Source organism: Strix aluco, chromosome 5 (assembly GCF_031877795.1).
Source record: "Strix aluco isolate bStrAlu1 chromosome 5, bStrAlu1.hap1, whole genome shotgun sequence".
NCBI lineage: Eukaryota > Metazoa > Chordata > Aves > Strigiformes > Strigidae > Strix > Strix aluco.
Window position 1 is genome coordinate 88,519,577 of NC_133935.1, and position 16,708 is coordinate 88,536,284.

The 16,708-nt window shown below is 45.0% G+C and overlaps 1 protein-coding gene across 8 annotated transcripts in view; it reads left to right on the forward strand.

Moving 5' to 3' along the window:
* PPP6R2 (protein phosphatase 6 regulatory subunit 2) overlaps positions 1-16,708 on the forward strand; it is a 125,538-nt gene that overhangs the window by 56,629 nt on the left and 52,201 nt on the right. For all 8 annotated transcript variants that reach the window (XR_012623685.1, XM_074828164.1, XM_074828168.1 and 5 more), the window contains 4 exons: positions 3,922-4,108; positions 4,850-4,987; positions 14,901-14,966; positions 16,302-16,414. Coding sequence is in view for 7 of the 8 variants with exons in the window: in XM_074828164.1 (XP_074684265.1) it covers positions 3,922-4,108; positions 4,850-4,987; positions 14,901-14,966; positions 16,302-16,414 (504 nt within the window). In the remaining variant the exon portion in view is untranslated. The remainder of the gene's footprint in view (positions 1-3,921; positions 4,109-4,849; positions 4,988-14,900; positions 14,967-16,301; positions 16,415-16,708) is intronic.

Consider the following 16,708-nt stretch of genomic DNA (forward strand, 5'->3'; position numbering starts at 1 on the left):
CTTCTCGGGAGATTCCTCAGTGGTGTCTTTCTTTACAGGGGAATAGTCTGAGGAACTGTCTCAAATTGGAGCATCTGTGGAACAGAATCAGTAGAATAATTGTTAGGAGTGGCTGGTATTCACCCAAGTGCTTTAAAGGAATTAAAATACGAAATTGCTCAGCTGGTCAGCCTGAAAACTGGTGGACTGGAAGTAGCAAATAGGACACCAAGACCTTAAGAAGGGTTTGTGAGCCAGTAAATCTGGCTTCTGCATGGTGCACCTTGAGGAATTTATGGTGTAGCCCTGTGATCCACAGACACCTCTGTCGGTGCAGGCGCTCGGCCGTCACGCAGCACTGCTTTGGTGGAGGGAGGTCAGGCTGCGGCTCAGGAGCCAGGTCCGATGGAATCAGTCAAACACATGGGAAACGATAAGTACAGTCCAAAAAGAGAAGGTCCCTTATCAAAGACTGTTGAAAACGGGCTGTCAAGGGATAACAGAGGAGGGTTCTGTCATCATTTGTTTAAAGAAAAGAAATATAGATGAGGGAAAAATGGCTGGTTCCAGCTTTCTGGTTTTGCACTGCTGGGCCCTGTGCTGTGTGATATATTCACATGTGAAGTAAAAGGGGAGATGAATTGTGGATGTAGAAAGTTGATAATGCAAAATTACTTAGGTTCATTAAAAGGCAGAAAGATTTCATGATGTTATGTGGCCACGCAGTAATAAAGCCAATGCAGTCGGTGCTGGTTGTGTAACGAGTGGTGGCCCGAGTTACACGCGCACATGGATGGGCTGTGGATTAGCTTTTAGATCTGAGGGAAGGCTTTGGAGTCCTCGTGGGCACTGCACTGGAAACGCTTGATAATATGTGTTTGTGATCGAAAGCACAAGGCCCTACACGGAGCAATTCAGTGGGGGTACTGGAAGAGTTATTGTTGTCCTGTAACACTTGTCTTCGCTCTTTATATACTACCAGGGCCAGAAGTATTTTCCTTGTTAAAAACCAAATGGAAGTGTGATGAGTAAAGTAAGGCTTAAATTGGGAAGGCTGAGGTGTGGAATTTCTTCTGAAATAAAAATTCTGTTCGATGAATGTAAGAAAACCAAACCAGTAACATTTATTAGGGTAAAGGTGGGCATAGAATGATGCACTTGAAAGCAAAATAACTGAAAGGAAGCTCCAGCTTGAGCTGTGAATTGAAGAGAGCCAAGGGCCAGCAGAGCATCCTGCCAGCTAAGCCCCATGTACAACACTGGGCTGGAAGCCACCAGGCGTAATGCCTGGGTCCAGCTAAGGCGAACCCCTGGGCAGGACGGGCAGGAGGACAGTCGGCCCGAGAGCGAGCTGCAGGGCTCCTCGCAGCAGAGGTGTAAATGCCAAGAACAGCCACGTGGGATCAGATGAAAAGCTCTTCCTTCCCTGGTGTCTGGTCCCCGACAGCAATGGCTTTACGCGGTGGCACGCTCAAACGTGCTGTGCTGGAGAGAAGAGCGTACCGTCAGTTCACACAAGGACACAATATTTTTCCTATCTGTTCCTTCTGTATGATTTCCAGGAATCCCTGTGTCCGTCTTGTCACTCCGAGAACTGAGCTGAAATTTCCAAAGACCTGCAATAATTCCACAATTTCTTCCCTGATAGGTGGTCACCAGCTTAGGAAGCGTTGCCAGATGTAGAAATGTGCTGTGTCTGGGGAGGTGGGGGGTCGAAGCTCAGAGCAGAGGGTCCTGTTTCAAGTTTGGGAGGTGCTCTTACGATTTCGTCTTGATTTTCTGTTAATGAGGTTCAGAGCAGAAATCTAACCAGTTTCAACTAAGAGGAAAAAAACAAGGTAAACACTCAACCCAGATTCTGTTACACACTCACAGGTCTCACTGCAAAGGTGGTAGAGATGTGAGAGGTACCTAGTCATTTCACAGCTCTTTTCTGCCTGTTTTTTTCTATTGAGATTGAGGCTAGGGGGGAAAAAAACCCAAACCCTTGCTCTGTATTGAAGGATTGTTTCAGCTGCACCGTTGTACAAAAGTGAAGGTATTCCCTCTGTGGTGTAGCAACAGGCGTATTATTGCAAGAGTGTTTTATATTGATCTTGGATTTGGCTTGTGTCTGAAGTCACAAAAAGTGGTAGACCTTGCATAATTATTAAAAGCAGGAAATCTGTTGGCTTAGTGTCTTATGGAACGGCACAATTTTATGAGGAAAGTGAATGTGCTACTTAAAGAATGAACATGCATTTACAACAAGTGTGTTCTGTAGGTTTTTAAATGTTATTAATTTAGTTGGCCTTTATTAAATTACACAGTAAATTTTCTTTTTGCTTTTGAAAAAAAAAAAAAAGATAACCGGCTCTGCTCACAGACAGAAAATGCTCAAACTGTAAAGGACAGGTTTTGTTTTAATCTGTATCACTTGATGACAAATCAAAACTACTTTAGGCAACACGGGTAGGAACTGCCCCTCAGCGGGAGGTTTGGTGCTCAGAATCGCTGCTTTGTGCTTAGACCCGCTGTGCCACTGGAGCACGCCCCGTCAGAGTCTTTAAACAATTAGTGGGGTAAGAGTAAATCATGGTTTAAAAAATAAAATCCAGCTGCCTTTGACTCTAGGATCATACATGTCATTGAAACTGTGAAAATAGTGTTAAAGTTCAGTGCCAGGTTGAATTTCACAGCACTAATGAACTGCTGTTTCTGATTACAGTAACCTCTGTGTGATGGTGAATAGGCCTTTTTCCAAGGAGTCCTCTGCAGCCCTTCTTGTAGATGGACAGTAGCTAGAATGTGAAACAGACACTAATCTAACAATGAAATGCTGAAACAAGGTTTTAAAAAAATAAAAAATAGATGAATTCCAGTGTTGCAGCGTGCATGCGAGGCGGCCTCCCATCCCCTGCTTAATTCCTCCAGTGCGTGAGTAATGGAGAGACTGAATCAGGGAAACGTTCGCACAGCGGTGCCGAGTAGCTGCACGGGGCCGTTGGCTTCTAATGTAGAATTTCAGCCTCCAGAAACTTTAGTCTTCTAGCAAAACTAACAGTCCCCAAAGAGCATTTTTTTGGTGTTGACTCTAGATTATTGGTTTGTATGGATGCACTTTGATATTTGAGACCTTGTCTAATTATAAACTTAATATTAATTATAAACACATTATTACCTTTTCTGGTCATCAATGTGACCTATTTCTAAAAGCACCACCTGGAAGAGCAGAAAAAAGGTCAGGAAAAAAAAAGATTTCATTAGCTGTCAACTACTATTTCATATGTTGATTTAAGTGAGCAAAATCATCTAAACCAGGCACGGTAATATTTTGTGAAAAACAAGTTAATTTTACAGATTATAGACACTACTGAAAAATCAGAACTCAAAAGGTTGGCTGTGAATTGCTTGCTTGTACGTAGTGTATGCTCATTTGTTAGGAGTTTTGTTAGATCTAATGTTCTGTCTCTAAATTTAAATTTGATTAAAAAAAAAAAAAAAGTGTTCATTTTTAATTCAGCTCCAGTAGTGGAAAGAATAATTTTTCAGAAACATTAGAGAAAGCTGCTAAAATATGCATTCTTCAAATCAACCTTCAATTTTTGGATTAATTTTAGTTGTGCAAATGGATTCATGTTAAAAGACTTTAAGAGATTTTAAGCGTGTTGAAACTGATTAAGCATCACTTTTACAAATCACAACTAGCTGCAGTCTGAAGGCAGCTGAGATGCATAATTCAGTGGTTAAAAAAAACACACGATGTGCCACAGGAAATAGTGTTTCCTCAAAATGTGCCTTAATGCAGATGACCCTTGTTGCTTGTGTGGTTGGTTTTTTTTTTTTTTCTTTCCCCCCTGTTTCCAGGAAGGGCAATCCTCCTACTCTCTATAACTTTAATAAGGGAAGATTTTCTTGAGAGTTTTCATTTCACCTTTAGTTGCTCTGGTTCTGTCCTTCCAGATATCCAAACACAGCCTGTGAACTGCTGACCTCGGATGTGCCGCAGATCAACGACAAGCTAGGAGGGGATGAAACTCTGCTGAACATCCTCTATGACTTCTTGGATCACGAGCCTCCTTTGAACCCTTTGCTTGCCAGTTTCTTCAGTAAGACTATTGGGAATCTCATTGCAAGAAAAACGGAACAGGTAGTGATTAGATTTGTCCTGATATGTAAGCACAAATTAATTCACTGCCGTTGTTTGTGTTGTGTGGCAGCATCACTGCTACCCTTGTGAGCTTGTATTCGTAGAGTTGGAAAATAGCTCTCTCTGCTCTTAAAGGTTGGAGTTGAAATGTAGTCTCTGAGAAGTTCTTTGGATTCCTCAGCCGAGGAAGATGCTGGTTTATTTAGACACCTTTGCATAGTTTTGGTTTTAGATCTGCAGTAGCTGGGATATTCCTGTGCTACAGCTAAAGCTTTATTTTTCATATGAAGGCATATTGCTGCATCCTTTGATCGTTGCCCAGAATCGTCTCGTTACATAAACAGTGTCTCAGTCTCATGCCTATAAAAGGGGTGCTGGAAACATGAGCTGAATGGTGTTTTAGGAATACACGCGTTCCGCTTCAGAATTTTTAAATGAAGGCTGTCAGAGAGCCTTAATGGAGTGGAAAATTCTCCAGCTTCACCAGCTTCTTGACGCTCTTATTTCTGTGGGCTTGGGTTTCTTTGTGGCATAGAGGAAAGAAAAGATAGCTAAAAAGAATTTACTTAGTATTGCCTTGAAAGGAGAACATTATTTTCTTGTTTTCTGGAGAATTTCCCAACCTCGTAGCCACTTTGCATCAAGGTTGGTTGGTTGAGGCAAGAAGGTGAAGTATAGGAGGTTCTGTGTGCCATGGCTGTATGTTGTACTAGTGACTGATCATGACACCTTTATTTTTAGGTGATTGCATTTTTAAGGAAAAAAGACAAATTTATTAGCCTGGTGCTAAAGCATATAGATACATCAGCAATGATGGACCTCCTGCTTCGTCTAATCAGCTGTGTGGAGCCCGCAACTCTACGGCAGGAAGTACTGAATGTGAGAAACTTTTTTTTTTTCTTTACAAGATTGGGAACAAGGGGTTTTGTTTGTTTGTGTCTCAAAGAAATAGAATTCTTCTTGTCATTTTATTATGAGAGCGGATCCACCCTCCTGAAAGCTTTTTCTTAGTGCTAGAGTCTGCACGTTGGTTACTTTGGGTATTTCAGCCTGTTTGTGGCTTGCACGGCAGGAGAGGCCTGGTTCAGTCCCTGGCAGTAAAGGATTTTCAACTCATTTTTCCATATAGCAACCACTATTTACTCCAGCTGTTTTTGCTGCAGAGCTTTGACAAAGGAAATTTGTAATCTTTCCCAGCATTCAGAATTTTAGACTGATCGTTTGGGACCGTACCTTGTTTAATTCCTTCTGTGTTCAAGGGTGTATGAGACTTTTGTAGATGATACCTTGTGCCGCCTCCTTCCCCTTCCTCTTTAACAGGCAGCCTTATAAAATACCTTATTAAGATGTGGAGTTTGCTTTACAGGTAGGACAAGTTTTTCTCCCTTCATTGCCCAGTCTGGGTGAGGCTGCCTCATCCCCCCTTTAGTGGGTAGATGTGCAGGATTGGAGGGAAAAAAACCCTCCTTTAGCTCCCTCTCAGCAAACCAGAAGAGCGCTGAGGGGTTCCCTGCAGCCCACACCAGGATTTCTGTGTTTGGTGACTGTGTCTGGAGCCCTGACCGTGCCACAGTTTTCAGTTGGTTAGGCATCAAATGGTAATACCAAGAAAGGACATGGGAGGAAAAAGCCCTGGAGAGGTGGGCTGATGGAGGAGAATGATGATGGAGGGCTCACTGGAGGAGAAGGCAGCCAGAAGAGGTCCAACTGCACCCCACGATGGCCTGAGGACAGGGATTGCTCCCTTCTGCTCAGCGCTGGTGAGACCTGTCAGGATACTGGGGCCAGGCTGGGGCTCACTGGTGCAGGACAGACATTGCAGTAGTGCAGCGTAATACTACCAAGACAAATGCAAGTATTTTTTCATCTGATGTTAAAATGGCATTTTAACTGAGTAGTGTTTTTCCTGGATGGATGGCTTCTGTCCAGGAAACTTCCAAATATTCAGGTTTCCAAATATCGACTGTCCATAAACAGGCAGATCTGGATGGGATATATTTTAACCCCATCCTATCCGGTTAATTCTACCTGTTAAAGGTTTCACACAATCAAAAAAAAAGAAAAGAAAACAAAGTGAGGATACCAAGTGGCACTGGAGGTGCACCTGAAGGGGTTTTTTTTGCAAATTAATGTAAGTATTATAAGTATTATCCCCAAGCGTTTAAAAGTCTGATGGCTTAACTTCTCCTCAGAAAAACAGAAAGTAGTAGCAATACTGAAATTTGGGATTGAATGTTTAGAGAAGCTACTTAGCAGCAATTTGGCAATATATATTCAGAAACTTAAGTCTCCAGAAAAGTTAATTTGCAGTCTTGATTTTTGGTAGGTATTAGAAATAAAAGTTATACTTCATGGACTGGTTTAGCTTTTCATCACATCATGAAAAAATTATTGTCTGTCAGCAGGTAGCTAGGATGGTTGCGAATTGTTTTCTGTCTCAAAACAGTCTTCATATTTCTTTGGGATGCTGGACGCCTCAGGGAGGTATCGGGCTATTTTGAGTTTTAGCAAGAGGAGAAGTATTAGGATTAATTTTTCAGGAATTTATAAAGCTGCAGCTGGCTGATCTTTCTAGGGTCTCGCTCCTGCTTAGCCACTCTTCTCCCACTCCTAACTGCTGAAATCCAGGAGAACGTGGTCCGTCGAGCAGCGTAGTAGATGGTAACCGGAAGACCATGCACCCGTGATGGAACAGCACAGCAGAGTCCATCTGTCTTATGATCTGGATCTGAGCTGCACTTTTTCATTTGTGTGCCTTTAATTAACTTCTCATAAATTCTGTCATAAATTCCTATGTGTTGTCATCTCCTGCCGAACAGTTTCCAGTTGATTGATTGCTCTATCCATATGTTGAACCTGCAGGCAAATGTCAGGCACTAACAGCACTGTGTGTTGAAAGTATGTCTTTAAATGCCATATCCAGGGTTTTTTCCTTGTCTGCGCATCCTCCTCCATGCAGTAGCTCGTGTTTGGGATAGGCATCCTGTGCTGTAGATTTTTGGCTAGCTGTTTATCAGTTGCTTTTGTAGCACAGTGACAGCAGTTCAGTTTAGAATTTTAAGGTTTCCCTGGTATCGATGTACCCTGCTCCTGGACGGTGTCTGAGGAGGTCTGACATTACATCAGAGTCTCCAGGTACGTTCCAGCTACTTTGCAAGTACAACGTTAATGTCATCTGGACAGCAAAATGCCTTCTACGTTGTGTTGGTGTGACTTAGCAAAAGTGAGAACTTTGCTGCCCGAGTAAAGTTTGAGAAGCCCCATTTGTCACTAGAAAGTGCTGCTGTCGAGGGTCCCTCACCTAAGGGTGTCCACTTGACGTTGCTGTGCTGGCAAAATCCTGTGAACTTCAGTTGGTTTGTTATATTTTTCTTGCTGTCTGGAAAGGTAGTGTTTCAGTGTCAGATTTATGTGGATGATGTCTTAAGTTTTAAGTTAAACAAAATTATATTCTGCATAACAAGTCCCACAGCACCTCTCCTTAGGGGTATGATGTCCACGCTGTTGCTTTGACTCGGTAAGTCAGAGACTCCCCGATAATTGCGCAAGAGTCTCATTCTCTGTCCTTCCCTCTTAGAGATCCTTAGCCTGTGAGAGCTGTGCGGTGCTGGTGGCTCCTTTCTCTGCCCTGTTTTCTACTGAATGGACCTTTTCAAGAGTGTGCTTGACGTTTCCTTGTCTACCCCTTGCTCAGCTGGTGTTAGCCAGGGTGGAGGCTCTCACTTCCTGCGCCGAGTGAAGCTGGGCGCCGTGAGTTGGCGTTGTCCCGGGAGGAGGCAGTCCTGCTTTCACCTCCTTGCTGCTTGTTCCACCCGGCCAGCTCCCCGTCAGTCACTGCCAGGGAGATCTTCGTGTAAGATGACATGCACTAGGGAATTGATCCAACTGAAAACACCTCTCTTTTATTTGTATTTTTTGCCAGGATTGTTTTCAGCCAGCTCAATTCCTTGATTTGGATGGTTTTATTGGTTTGTTTTTTGCATGGACTTGTCCAACGATAAGGGAGGAGAAAGGAGCAGAAGATAAGTGGATGATTGTGAGCAGAAAGAAGGTGGCAGCGTCATTTTATATGTTCTTAAGCTGTTTGCAGAGCTACAGTTGTGGTGTTTTTCCCCTTTCTCTTCCTTGATCTGTAACTGAGGGCACACCGTTAACGTGAAAAGATGGTAGTTCTTTATCCATTTCCTTCTGTTCGTGCATGACAGAGGAATGCTTTGTTTGTGTAGCTCAGATTTTGTTCTTTTGGAGAGCAAAAACCTTAGGAAGAAATGTTCCTAGCACATGCTGTTCCTCCGTACTTCTGCCCTGAGCTGGACAGAAGCACTGCTGTACAAGGGAGCCTCCAGATTCAGCAGCCCACGGGCAGGTGCGATGTAAGTGAAATGATCTGGTGTCTGCGTTGCCTCTTTACAGCCCTGTCTCCTCCCTGCTGCCAGACTCTCACAATTGAAAATACTAGAATAGTCTTCATCAGAAACCCTTAAGGAGGTCCTTCCAACAGACTTGTCTTTCAGGCACCTACATTTTGATATCCTTGGACAAATCTGACGTGCAGATGGATGACAGCATATTCTCTTTGATCGCTGTCATTTGATCATGAAATGTCTCTGGATTTGTGAAGGAAATAATATTGTCTTTAAATAATTATTGCACAGCAAGAAAGCTCAGATATGGGTTGCTTCTGGAAGCATTTTTAATATCAGGACAGATAAGTGGCATCAAAGAAGTCTGTCCTCTGTCTGCATGTTATTAATATAAAATCTTACATAGAAAAATGTGAAGAGGCACAACTGCTGTGAGAAGGCTCCACGTCTGATTTTGCTGGCATGTGCTGGGAATTTATGTGAAGCAGATCCAGTTATTGTGGATTTGTCTTCTGCACTTCATCTTCTCATGCTTGCCTTAGTGACAGAAATTACAGCTTCTGTTGTATAATCTTCCCGGAGGAGAATTAGCTGGTCTTCCTGATGGAGGTCTGGAGGAGAGAACCTGCTATGGCTCAGCTGGAGCACAGTGAGTCTCTGGGCTCTCACCGCCCAACCCCACCTTTGGGCTGCAGAGTGGGTTACCCCCTTCCGACACACCGGGCACCATTTCCTTGGTAATCGGGAGAGTGTGATCCCTGTTCCTCTGAGGAGGAATGTGCTTGTCCCAGCTGGAGCCGTCTCTTCTCCCTGGGCGCTGGTGAGGAGCAGCCGGGCGTGGACCATGGCTTCTGCGGAAACCCCTGGCAAGCTCAGTACCTCTGTGGTTGAACTGGTCTTCCAGTTGTCACCACTTGTAGCCAGGGTGTTGTCTACGCTTTTTGTCAGAGTCTTACCATGGGTAGTGATCATAGCGCACAAAAAAATCCCTACTGCACGTTGTCCTGCTTTTTTCTTTTGCTTTCACGGCTAGCAGAATAAAAAGGGCATATTCTTCATGCCGTCTTTACCCTACACTAACAGTAGATCCCAGGGCTAGATCAGACTAATGCAGATATCTTTCTCTTGTAGCAAAAACTGTCCTACTGCAAGGTCAGTCCTCAGCTGAGGAAAGTGCTGTGAGTACCTCAGTGAAGTCACCGTTGGTGTTGTGATCCTTGAAAGATCAGACAGCCTGGTCTGTTGATTGCTGCAGAGTTCCCTCTTTGACTACTTAAATAATTAAGCATGAACTTTCTTTTACTGTGGCTGATTAGAAGTATCTAAGCCAAAGTCACACTCTTACTAGGTATATTTTCAGCAGGTTTTAGAAACTTAAGTTTTGTTGACATCCTAATATAAGACTTCCTTCAGCATTGACTCTGCAAGACTTCAAACAGTCAGTCATAGCGTAATGCAGGTTGGAAGACGCCTGAGAAGGTCCAGTTGCCTCTGCAGAGCAGGTCCATGGAAGTAGATTGCTCAAGGCCTTAGCCAGATGAGTTTTCACTTTTCTTCAGGAGCTGTCTGGGTCCTCTTCCAGGGTTTGATCACCCTCAAGTGGAGATTTTTCCTAATATTCAGTTGGAATTCCCCTTGTTGTATCTTGTGCCTCTTGTCCCGTGCTGGCACCTCCAAGAGGAGCCTGGCTCCATCGTCTCTGCCCACCTCACTGAGCAGTCACAGACCACAACAGGGTCTCCCCTTCTCCTTGTCCTCTCCGGCCTGAGCAAACCCCACTCAGCCTCTCCTCTGACCTCACATGCCCCAGCCCCGAACATCTCGGGGGCCTCCACAGGACCTGCTGCACTAGTGCAATGTCTGTCCTGTGCTGGTGAGCCCTAGCCTGACCCAGTATCTTGATGGTGTCACTGGTGCTGAGTGGAGAGGAGCGATCCCTGCTCTCCCGCTGCTGGCTGCCCTCAGGGGTACAGCGCTGGCTCTGGGCCTTCTCTGCGAGCTGTTCCTGGCTAGTTGGCTCCTGCCCCGTTACTCCATTCCCTGGGCAGGACTTTGCATTTTGCCTTTCTTGAACGTCTGAGGTTCCTCTCAGGCAATTTCTCCAGCTTGTCGAGATTCCTCCCCTCCTGCGTATCCACTGCTGTCCCCCAGTGTGGTGGTGTTCATTAATTTACAAAGGCTGTGATTTTTTTTTTTTTTCCCCATTTTCCAGGTTTTTAATGAAAACACTTAGCAGTACTGGTCCACCAGTATTGACTCTTTTTTTTACTGGTAACCTCTGCTGTTAGGCCTACCTGGTCCTTGAACCTAGTAGCAGGTTATCTGGGAGGGAGGTCATCGCAGAGAAAGGTAAGAGGTAGTACTTAGACAAAACGGTCCTTCCCGCTGTGCAGAAAGGCAGGTGTGGGAGAAGGTCCGTGTGGGTAAGCAGGGTGGTCCTGCCTGAGCTCAGGCATGCACGGGCAGCACGGAGATGGTGGAGTGGGGATGGAGCACCCAGGAGCGGCAGTGAGAGGCTGACTGAGCAGGCAGGGACGTCGTTAGGAAAGCCAAAGCTCAGCCATAGTTGAACCTGGCAGAGGATGTGATGGGCACTACAGGGACCACTTCGGGGCCACTCCTGTTTAACATCTTTATTGATGATCTGGACGAGGGGATCGAGTGCACCCTCAGTCAGTTTGCAGAGGACACCCAGTTGGGTGGGAGTGTTGATCTGCTCGAGGGTAGGGAGGCTCTGCAGAGAGATCTGGCCAGTCTGGAGCGATGGGCTGAGGCCAACTGGGGGAGTTTCCCTAAGGCCAAATGCCGGGTGCTGCCCTTGGGCCACAACAACCCCCAGCAGCGCTACAGGCTTGGGGAGGAGTGGCTGGAGAGCTGCCAGTCAGAGAGGGACCTGGGGGGGGATTGATTGATAATGAGCCAGCAGTGTGCCCAGGTGGCCAATGAGGCCAATGGCATCCTGGCTTGTATCAGCAGTAGCGTGGCCAGCAGGGACAGGGAAGGGATCTCACCCCTGTGCTCGGCACTGGTGAGGCCGCCCCTCGATGAGTGGGTTCAGTTTTGGGCCCCTCCCTCCAAAAAGGCCATTGAATGACTCGAGCGTGTCCAGAGAAGGGCAACGGAGCTGGTGCAGGGTCTGGAGCACAGGTGTGATGGGGAACGGCTGAGGGAACTGGGGGAGTTTAGTCTGGAGAAGAGGGGGCTGAGGGGAGACCTCATGGCCCTCTGCAACTGCCTGAAAGGAGGGTGCAGAGAGGGGGGATGAGTCTCTTGAGCCAAGGAACCAGCGGCAGGCCAAGAGGGAATGGCCTCAAGCTGCGCCAGGGCAGGGTCAGACTGGCTCTTAGGAAGGATTTCTTTGCAGAAGGGGTTGTTGGGCGTTGGAATGGGCTGCCCAGGGCAGGGGGGGAGTCCCCATCCCTGGAGGGGTTGAAGAGTCGGGTTGACCCAGCGCTGAGGGATCTGGTGGAGTTGGGAACGGTCAGGGTGAGGTTCATGGTTGGACTGGAGGATCTTCAAGATCTTTTCCAACTGAGATGATTCTGGGATTCTGTGGGTGCTGCCCAGCAGCGGTTGGGCCTCACCGGGAGGCACCAAGCAGGAGCCTGGTGTATTTGCAGGCAAATCAGCTGCCTCCTGCCTGCTGGCCCCGTGACTTGCAGCCTTCCTGTAGAATAACTCCAGTTGCACGTATGTGCAAGCATTCTGTCCCTGAATTCCTTACACGTGCATCTTGTGTCAATGAGTGTAAACACACTGCTGAGTTGTGTGTGGGCAGAAGAGTTGGTGTTTCAGGTGTGATTCTGAAGGGAGATGCTGAGGGTGATGCTCTTGTACTTCAGGTAGGTAAGTCCTGCAAGTGTCACAGCTTGCTTTTGAGGAGTCCTTTGCTTGTGAATGTTAGAGTCCATCTCTTCAACAACACCTTCAAGACAGAGGAGTTGATCTCTTCCAGGTTTACTACGTGCTTCTTAGTTCACCACATCTTGCTATTGGTCTTCTGATCTTAACAGATTATTTCAGTTGGGGTTTTTTTGCTTTTGAACTTCATTTTCTCTCTCCCTCAGTTCCCAAGAACAGCAATTCCTTTCTTCAGATGAATGATCATGCTTGTCTTTCTTCAGTACCTCTCTCTGTGGCCATCCAACTCCCCCCAGAGCCCATTATTATGGCAGTCCAGGCAAAAAGAGCAAACTTGATCCTTGCTTACTGTGTAACTCCCATCTTTAATTAATAAGGCCCATAGGCACAACCGATGTGGGGCTTGGAGGAGGATGTTGGTACAGAATAAAGCTGATAATACAGTGGAGGGCTGGGATTTAACTTGCTGTGCTCTGCAAGGGAAAGGAAATATATTTAATGCAGGAGTGTTAATAAGCAGTTTTATTCTGGGCTGTGGAAGTCGTAAGGGTAGGTGGAACTTCAGCGGGTGAAAATTCCTCTGCTGACACGGATTGGCAGGTAGGTTCTGCACGAGGCAACAAATAGGCTGAAATACCCACTGTGCCATATCTGTGGAGCTTATTATTTGAAGAAGGGAAACTTGCAGGTAAAAATGGATATAAGTTTTTTGGTGTTTGCTTTTTTTTTTTTTAATCGAAGTTGTGCAATGCGTTAATACTGTGGGAATACCCAGAGATTGCAGTCAAAATCTGGGCTCCTAATCATGGTGCTGTGCAAACACGGGGTGTGGAACTGATGATGAAAAATGAAACATGCCTTGTAACAGAGGAGAGATGGGTTATTTTATTGTTACAGAGACTGCCACTAGGCATAATTGATAGATTTGAGCAGCTGGTTTTTAGAAGATACAAGTGAGGAGAATTTCATTAATTTTGATGAAGCTGTTTTGGTGAATTGCCAGTTGACAGCTACCTGAGCTGTCCTCGGAAGACTGAGCCTCAGGATTTGAAGGAAAGGTTTCAGGAGTCGTATCCAAGCACAGGGAGATGAGAAAAGGTGCTTGTAGACTAAAAGCCGAGGGGGAATGGAGAGTCGCTTCGTTGGTAGAATGGAGATGGCAAGACCTGAGGTATTAAGACCCAGCAGTGATCAACCCTACTGTGGTGGTCTTGAGAAGGAGGTTCAGGAGTTTAATTTTGATGCTGGAAAACTAGAAACCAGAGAAAGAATCTGAAGAGAGAGGTTGGTAGAGACACTGGTGAGGAAAAATTTCTCAGGAACCCAGTGTTTTCAACTTCTGAGTAAACGGGATATTAGGAGGAAGAAATGACAGAAAACAGATCTGAAAATATGGCCTTGAATGAAATACTTGGTATCCCAGCTGTATGCTGGGAAGATTTTGGGACAGCATTGGTATTTTTGTGATAATAAGGGATATTAGAAAGGAGACAAAGTCAGATATTTCGGATGTAGTAGGAAAACAGTAATATTATTCATGGAAAAAGTCACCAAAAATGGTGAAGTGGAACTTTTGTTTTAAGTCAGACATACATCAGACTCAGCGTGGCATTGGAGAGGAGAGGATGAGATCTGTCCGAGGGTTTTCAGAGCAAAGCTGTTAAAGAGTCAACGCAAGGATTATAGTTGAAGTCATGTGAATAGATAACAAAAAATTGAGTGTTCAAGGGGAGAAGATACGCACAGAGTCGTCTTGTAAAGAAGTGGAAGGCAGGAGACTGTTCATTTTCTCCATGACTCATCTGGAGAGTGATGGAAGATTATATCATTGCAGAAACCTCCAGAGGCTTTTTCCTTTTAATTAACATTTGGTCAGTCATTTCAAAAGCAACTGGGAATGCATTAGTTTGGCTGATTTGCCTGATTAGTTTGATTGATGTTAGCCATCCAGCCATTTGCCTGGAATCAAGACCGTAGAAATTTGAGTGGAAGTGGTTGGGTGGAAATGAGGAGTTGAGCTTGCAGACGGGGCTGGGAAGGGAGAAACTGGAACGTATCATTTGCAGAGGGCGATCTTGGTTTGCATGTGGTCAGGAAAGGGAGAGCAAGTGGTAGCTTGCACTCGGAAAAGGAAATAGTCTGAAGCTGGCAGAGAGCAGGGAGGTGAGATAGAGCAGCAGCATTGTTATGTCATCTCAAAGTCTGAGAAATTATTTAGTGTAAACAATGGTAAGAGCGTAAGAATAGGAAATGGTAGGAGAACAAAATGCTGATAATTATGCTAATGCTGCTTCAGACAATAGTGTTTATGACAGACCTATTCTGTGTTTTCCAAAGGTATTTAGGCTTTTAGTTCCACGGACAGGGTGTACGTACTGATGCAAATTAAAATGCATCTCTGTGCCTGGGGGAGTTCATGTGCTGCCTGTGGCTTTGGTTATGAAAGAGGAGGGAAGGGCTTTCCCTCCTTGAAGAGCCTGCGTTATGCGAAGCTTCTCAAAGATCCTCTTGTTCTGAATTCTGTGATATCAAACAAAGATTTTCTTTCCCCCTTCCTTTCCCTCCAGTGGCTTAATGAAGCAAAGATTATTCAGAGACTTGTGGAGCTGATCCATTCGAGCCAGGATGAGGACGTGAGTATGACAGGACTAAGTTTTGTCTTTGTGGGTAGCGGGTCCTGTGAGGTCCAGAAGACTCCCCCTGTCTCTTTGATAATGCCCGGGTGACTTATGGATGGAGATCATGAGGGATGATCTGTGTGGGTGGTCATCCTGTCCTCTGGTTGCTCATACCGTAACATTTCGTTGTATGTTTAATCTGGTTTTGACTTATTTTACTACCAATTTCTTAGTTCATTCTGCTGCTGCCCCAGTTTGTGTCAGTATTTACACTTAGTGGTAACTTTCTTGGTTTTAAGCAGGAACCTGCTATTTGAAACAGGCTGTTGGAAAACTTGTAAAATTAACCAGTTCGCTGTAACTTTCAATTCTTTTTAGACATAAGTATTTTCAGTTATAAAATCCACAAGATGCAGCTTTCTGAGCCCATGAAAAAGACACTCTGTGTATTAAATTTTATGAGTGCTTTTTTTTTTTCTTTCAATAATTTTCACAAAACGTCCAAGCCAGGAGCTCTGGGTCTGGATTCCCGTTTCCTACACTACCATTTCACATTCGGGTGTTGCTGCCGAGCAGGAGAAGCTCACGGCAGCGTCTTGGTCTCCACCGGCCCCTCTCAGATGGGGGGACGGGGGCTCTTGTTCACAGATTCCGGCGAGTGCCGGCGGCAAAGCGAACTGCGCGGCGCGGGTTTCTCTTGGTGTAGCGCTAACGCCGACACTGGGATTCCCACATCTCATCACAGCAAAAATTGCCCCTTCTGAGAGAAAAAATGAGAAGGAGCGTGCTGATTTGTGTGCCGTCAGCAGTGCTGTCTTATGGGGGAACGCTAATTACAGCGTAAGATCTTACACATACAGTAGCTACAGAGCCTTTGATTGATAGCCGGAATGAGACGATTCATTTATCAAAATACTACTTTAAAGTCTTTTAATGCATAGTAATTAAGTTGTAAAGGGTTTTATAAAGCCTTTTATTTTTCTTCATGCAGAAAACCTCCTGAGTAGCGAGAAGTAAGAATGAAATACTCGTATTTGAAATTTGCAAGTTAACACACTTGGTCAGGAAGATGAAACAAGAATCCCCATTTTCTGAAATCTTTAACTGCATTTAGTTGTTAAGTTCAGGAAGATGTTCTCTTTGATTTTTAAAATCTGTTAATGCTTCTAATAATTCGCATCAATGTTGTATTTAACAGATGAATAATCTAGAGCGTGGTAGCACTTCTTTTGAAAAATTCTGATTTGTTCAGTTGCGTGCATTCCCAGCTATGTTAAATTTTCTCTGGCAGCCAGAGTGAGCCAAGTAGAGACATTGGCACTGAAATGTGCTCTATGTCATTGTTTACAGAGGCAATCAAATGCTTCCCAGACCTTGTGTGATATCATAAGATTGAGCAGAGACCAGAGCAATCAACTCCAGGATATACCTGAGCCTGATCCACTTCTCACAGCACTGGAATCGTAAGTACTTGTCAGAGGACTGTTGCTAAAGTAATTGCTGCTAATACTGTCACTTACTGATGGCTCTCTAGAGACACAAACGATGCGTGTCAAGCCTTTGCTTAACTCTTGACATTTGTGCCAACCATTTAATATTGCTTTTAAACTGTAGTATCACTTAACTGCCTCTGTTGAGATTTCTGGGTTTCGTAGCTCTGTATGAAGGCAGGAGATTGGGGTTAGTGATCCCCAGAGCTCACAGCGTAGTTCGAGATGAGGCGATACTCATGGGTGTGTTAAAACGCTCGTAGTGAA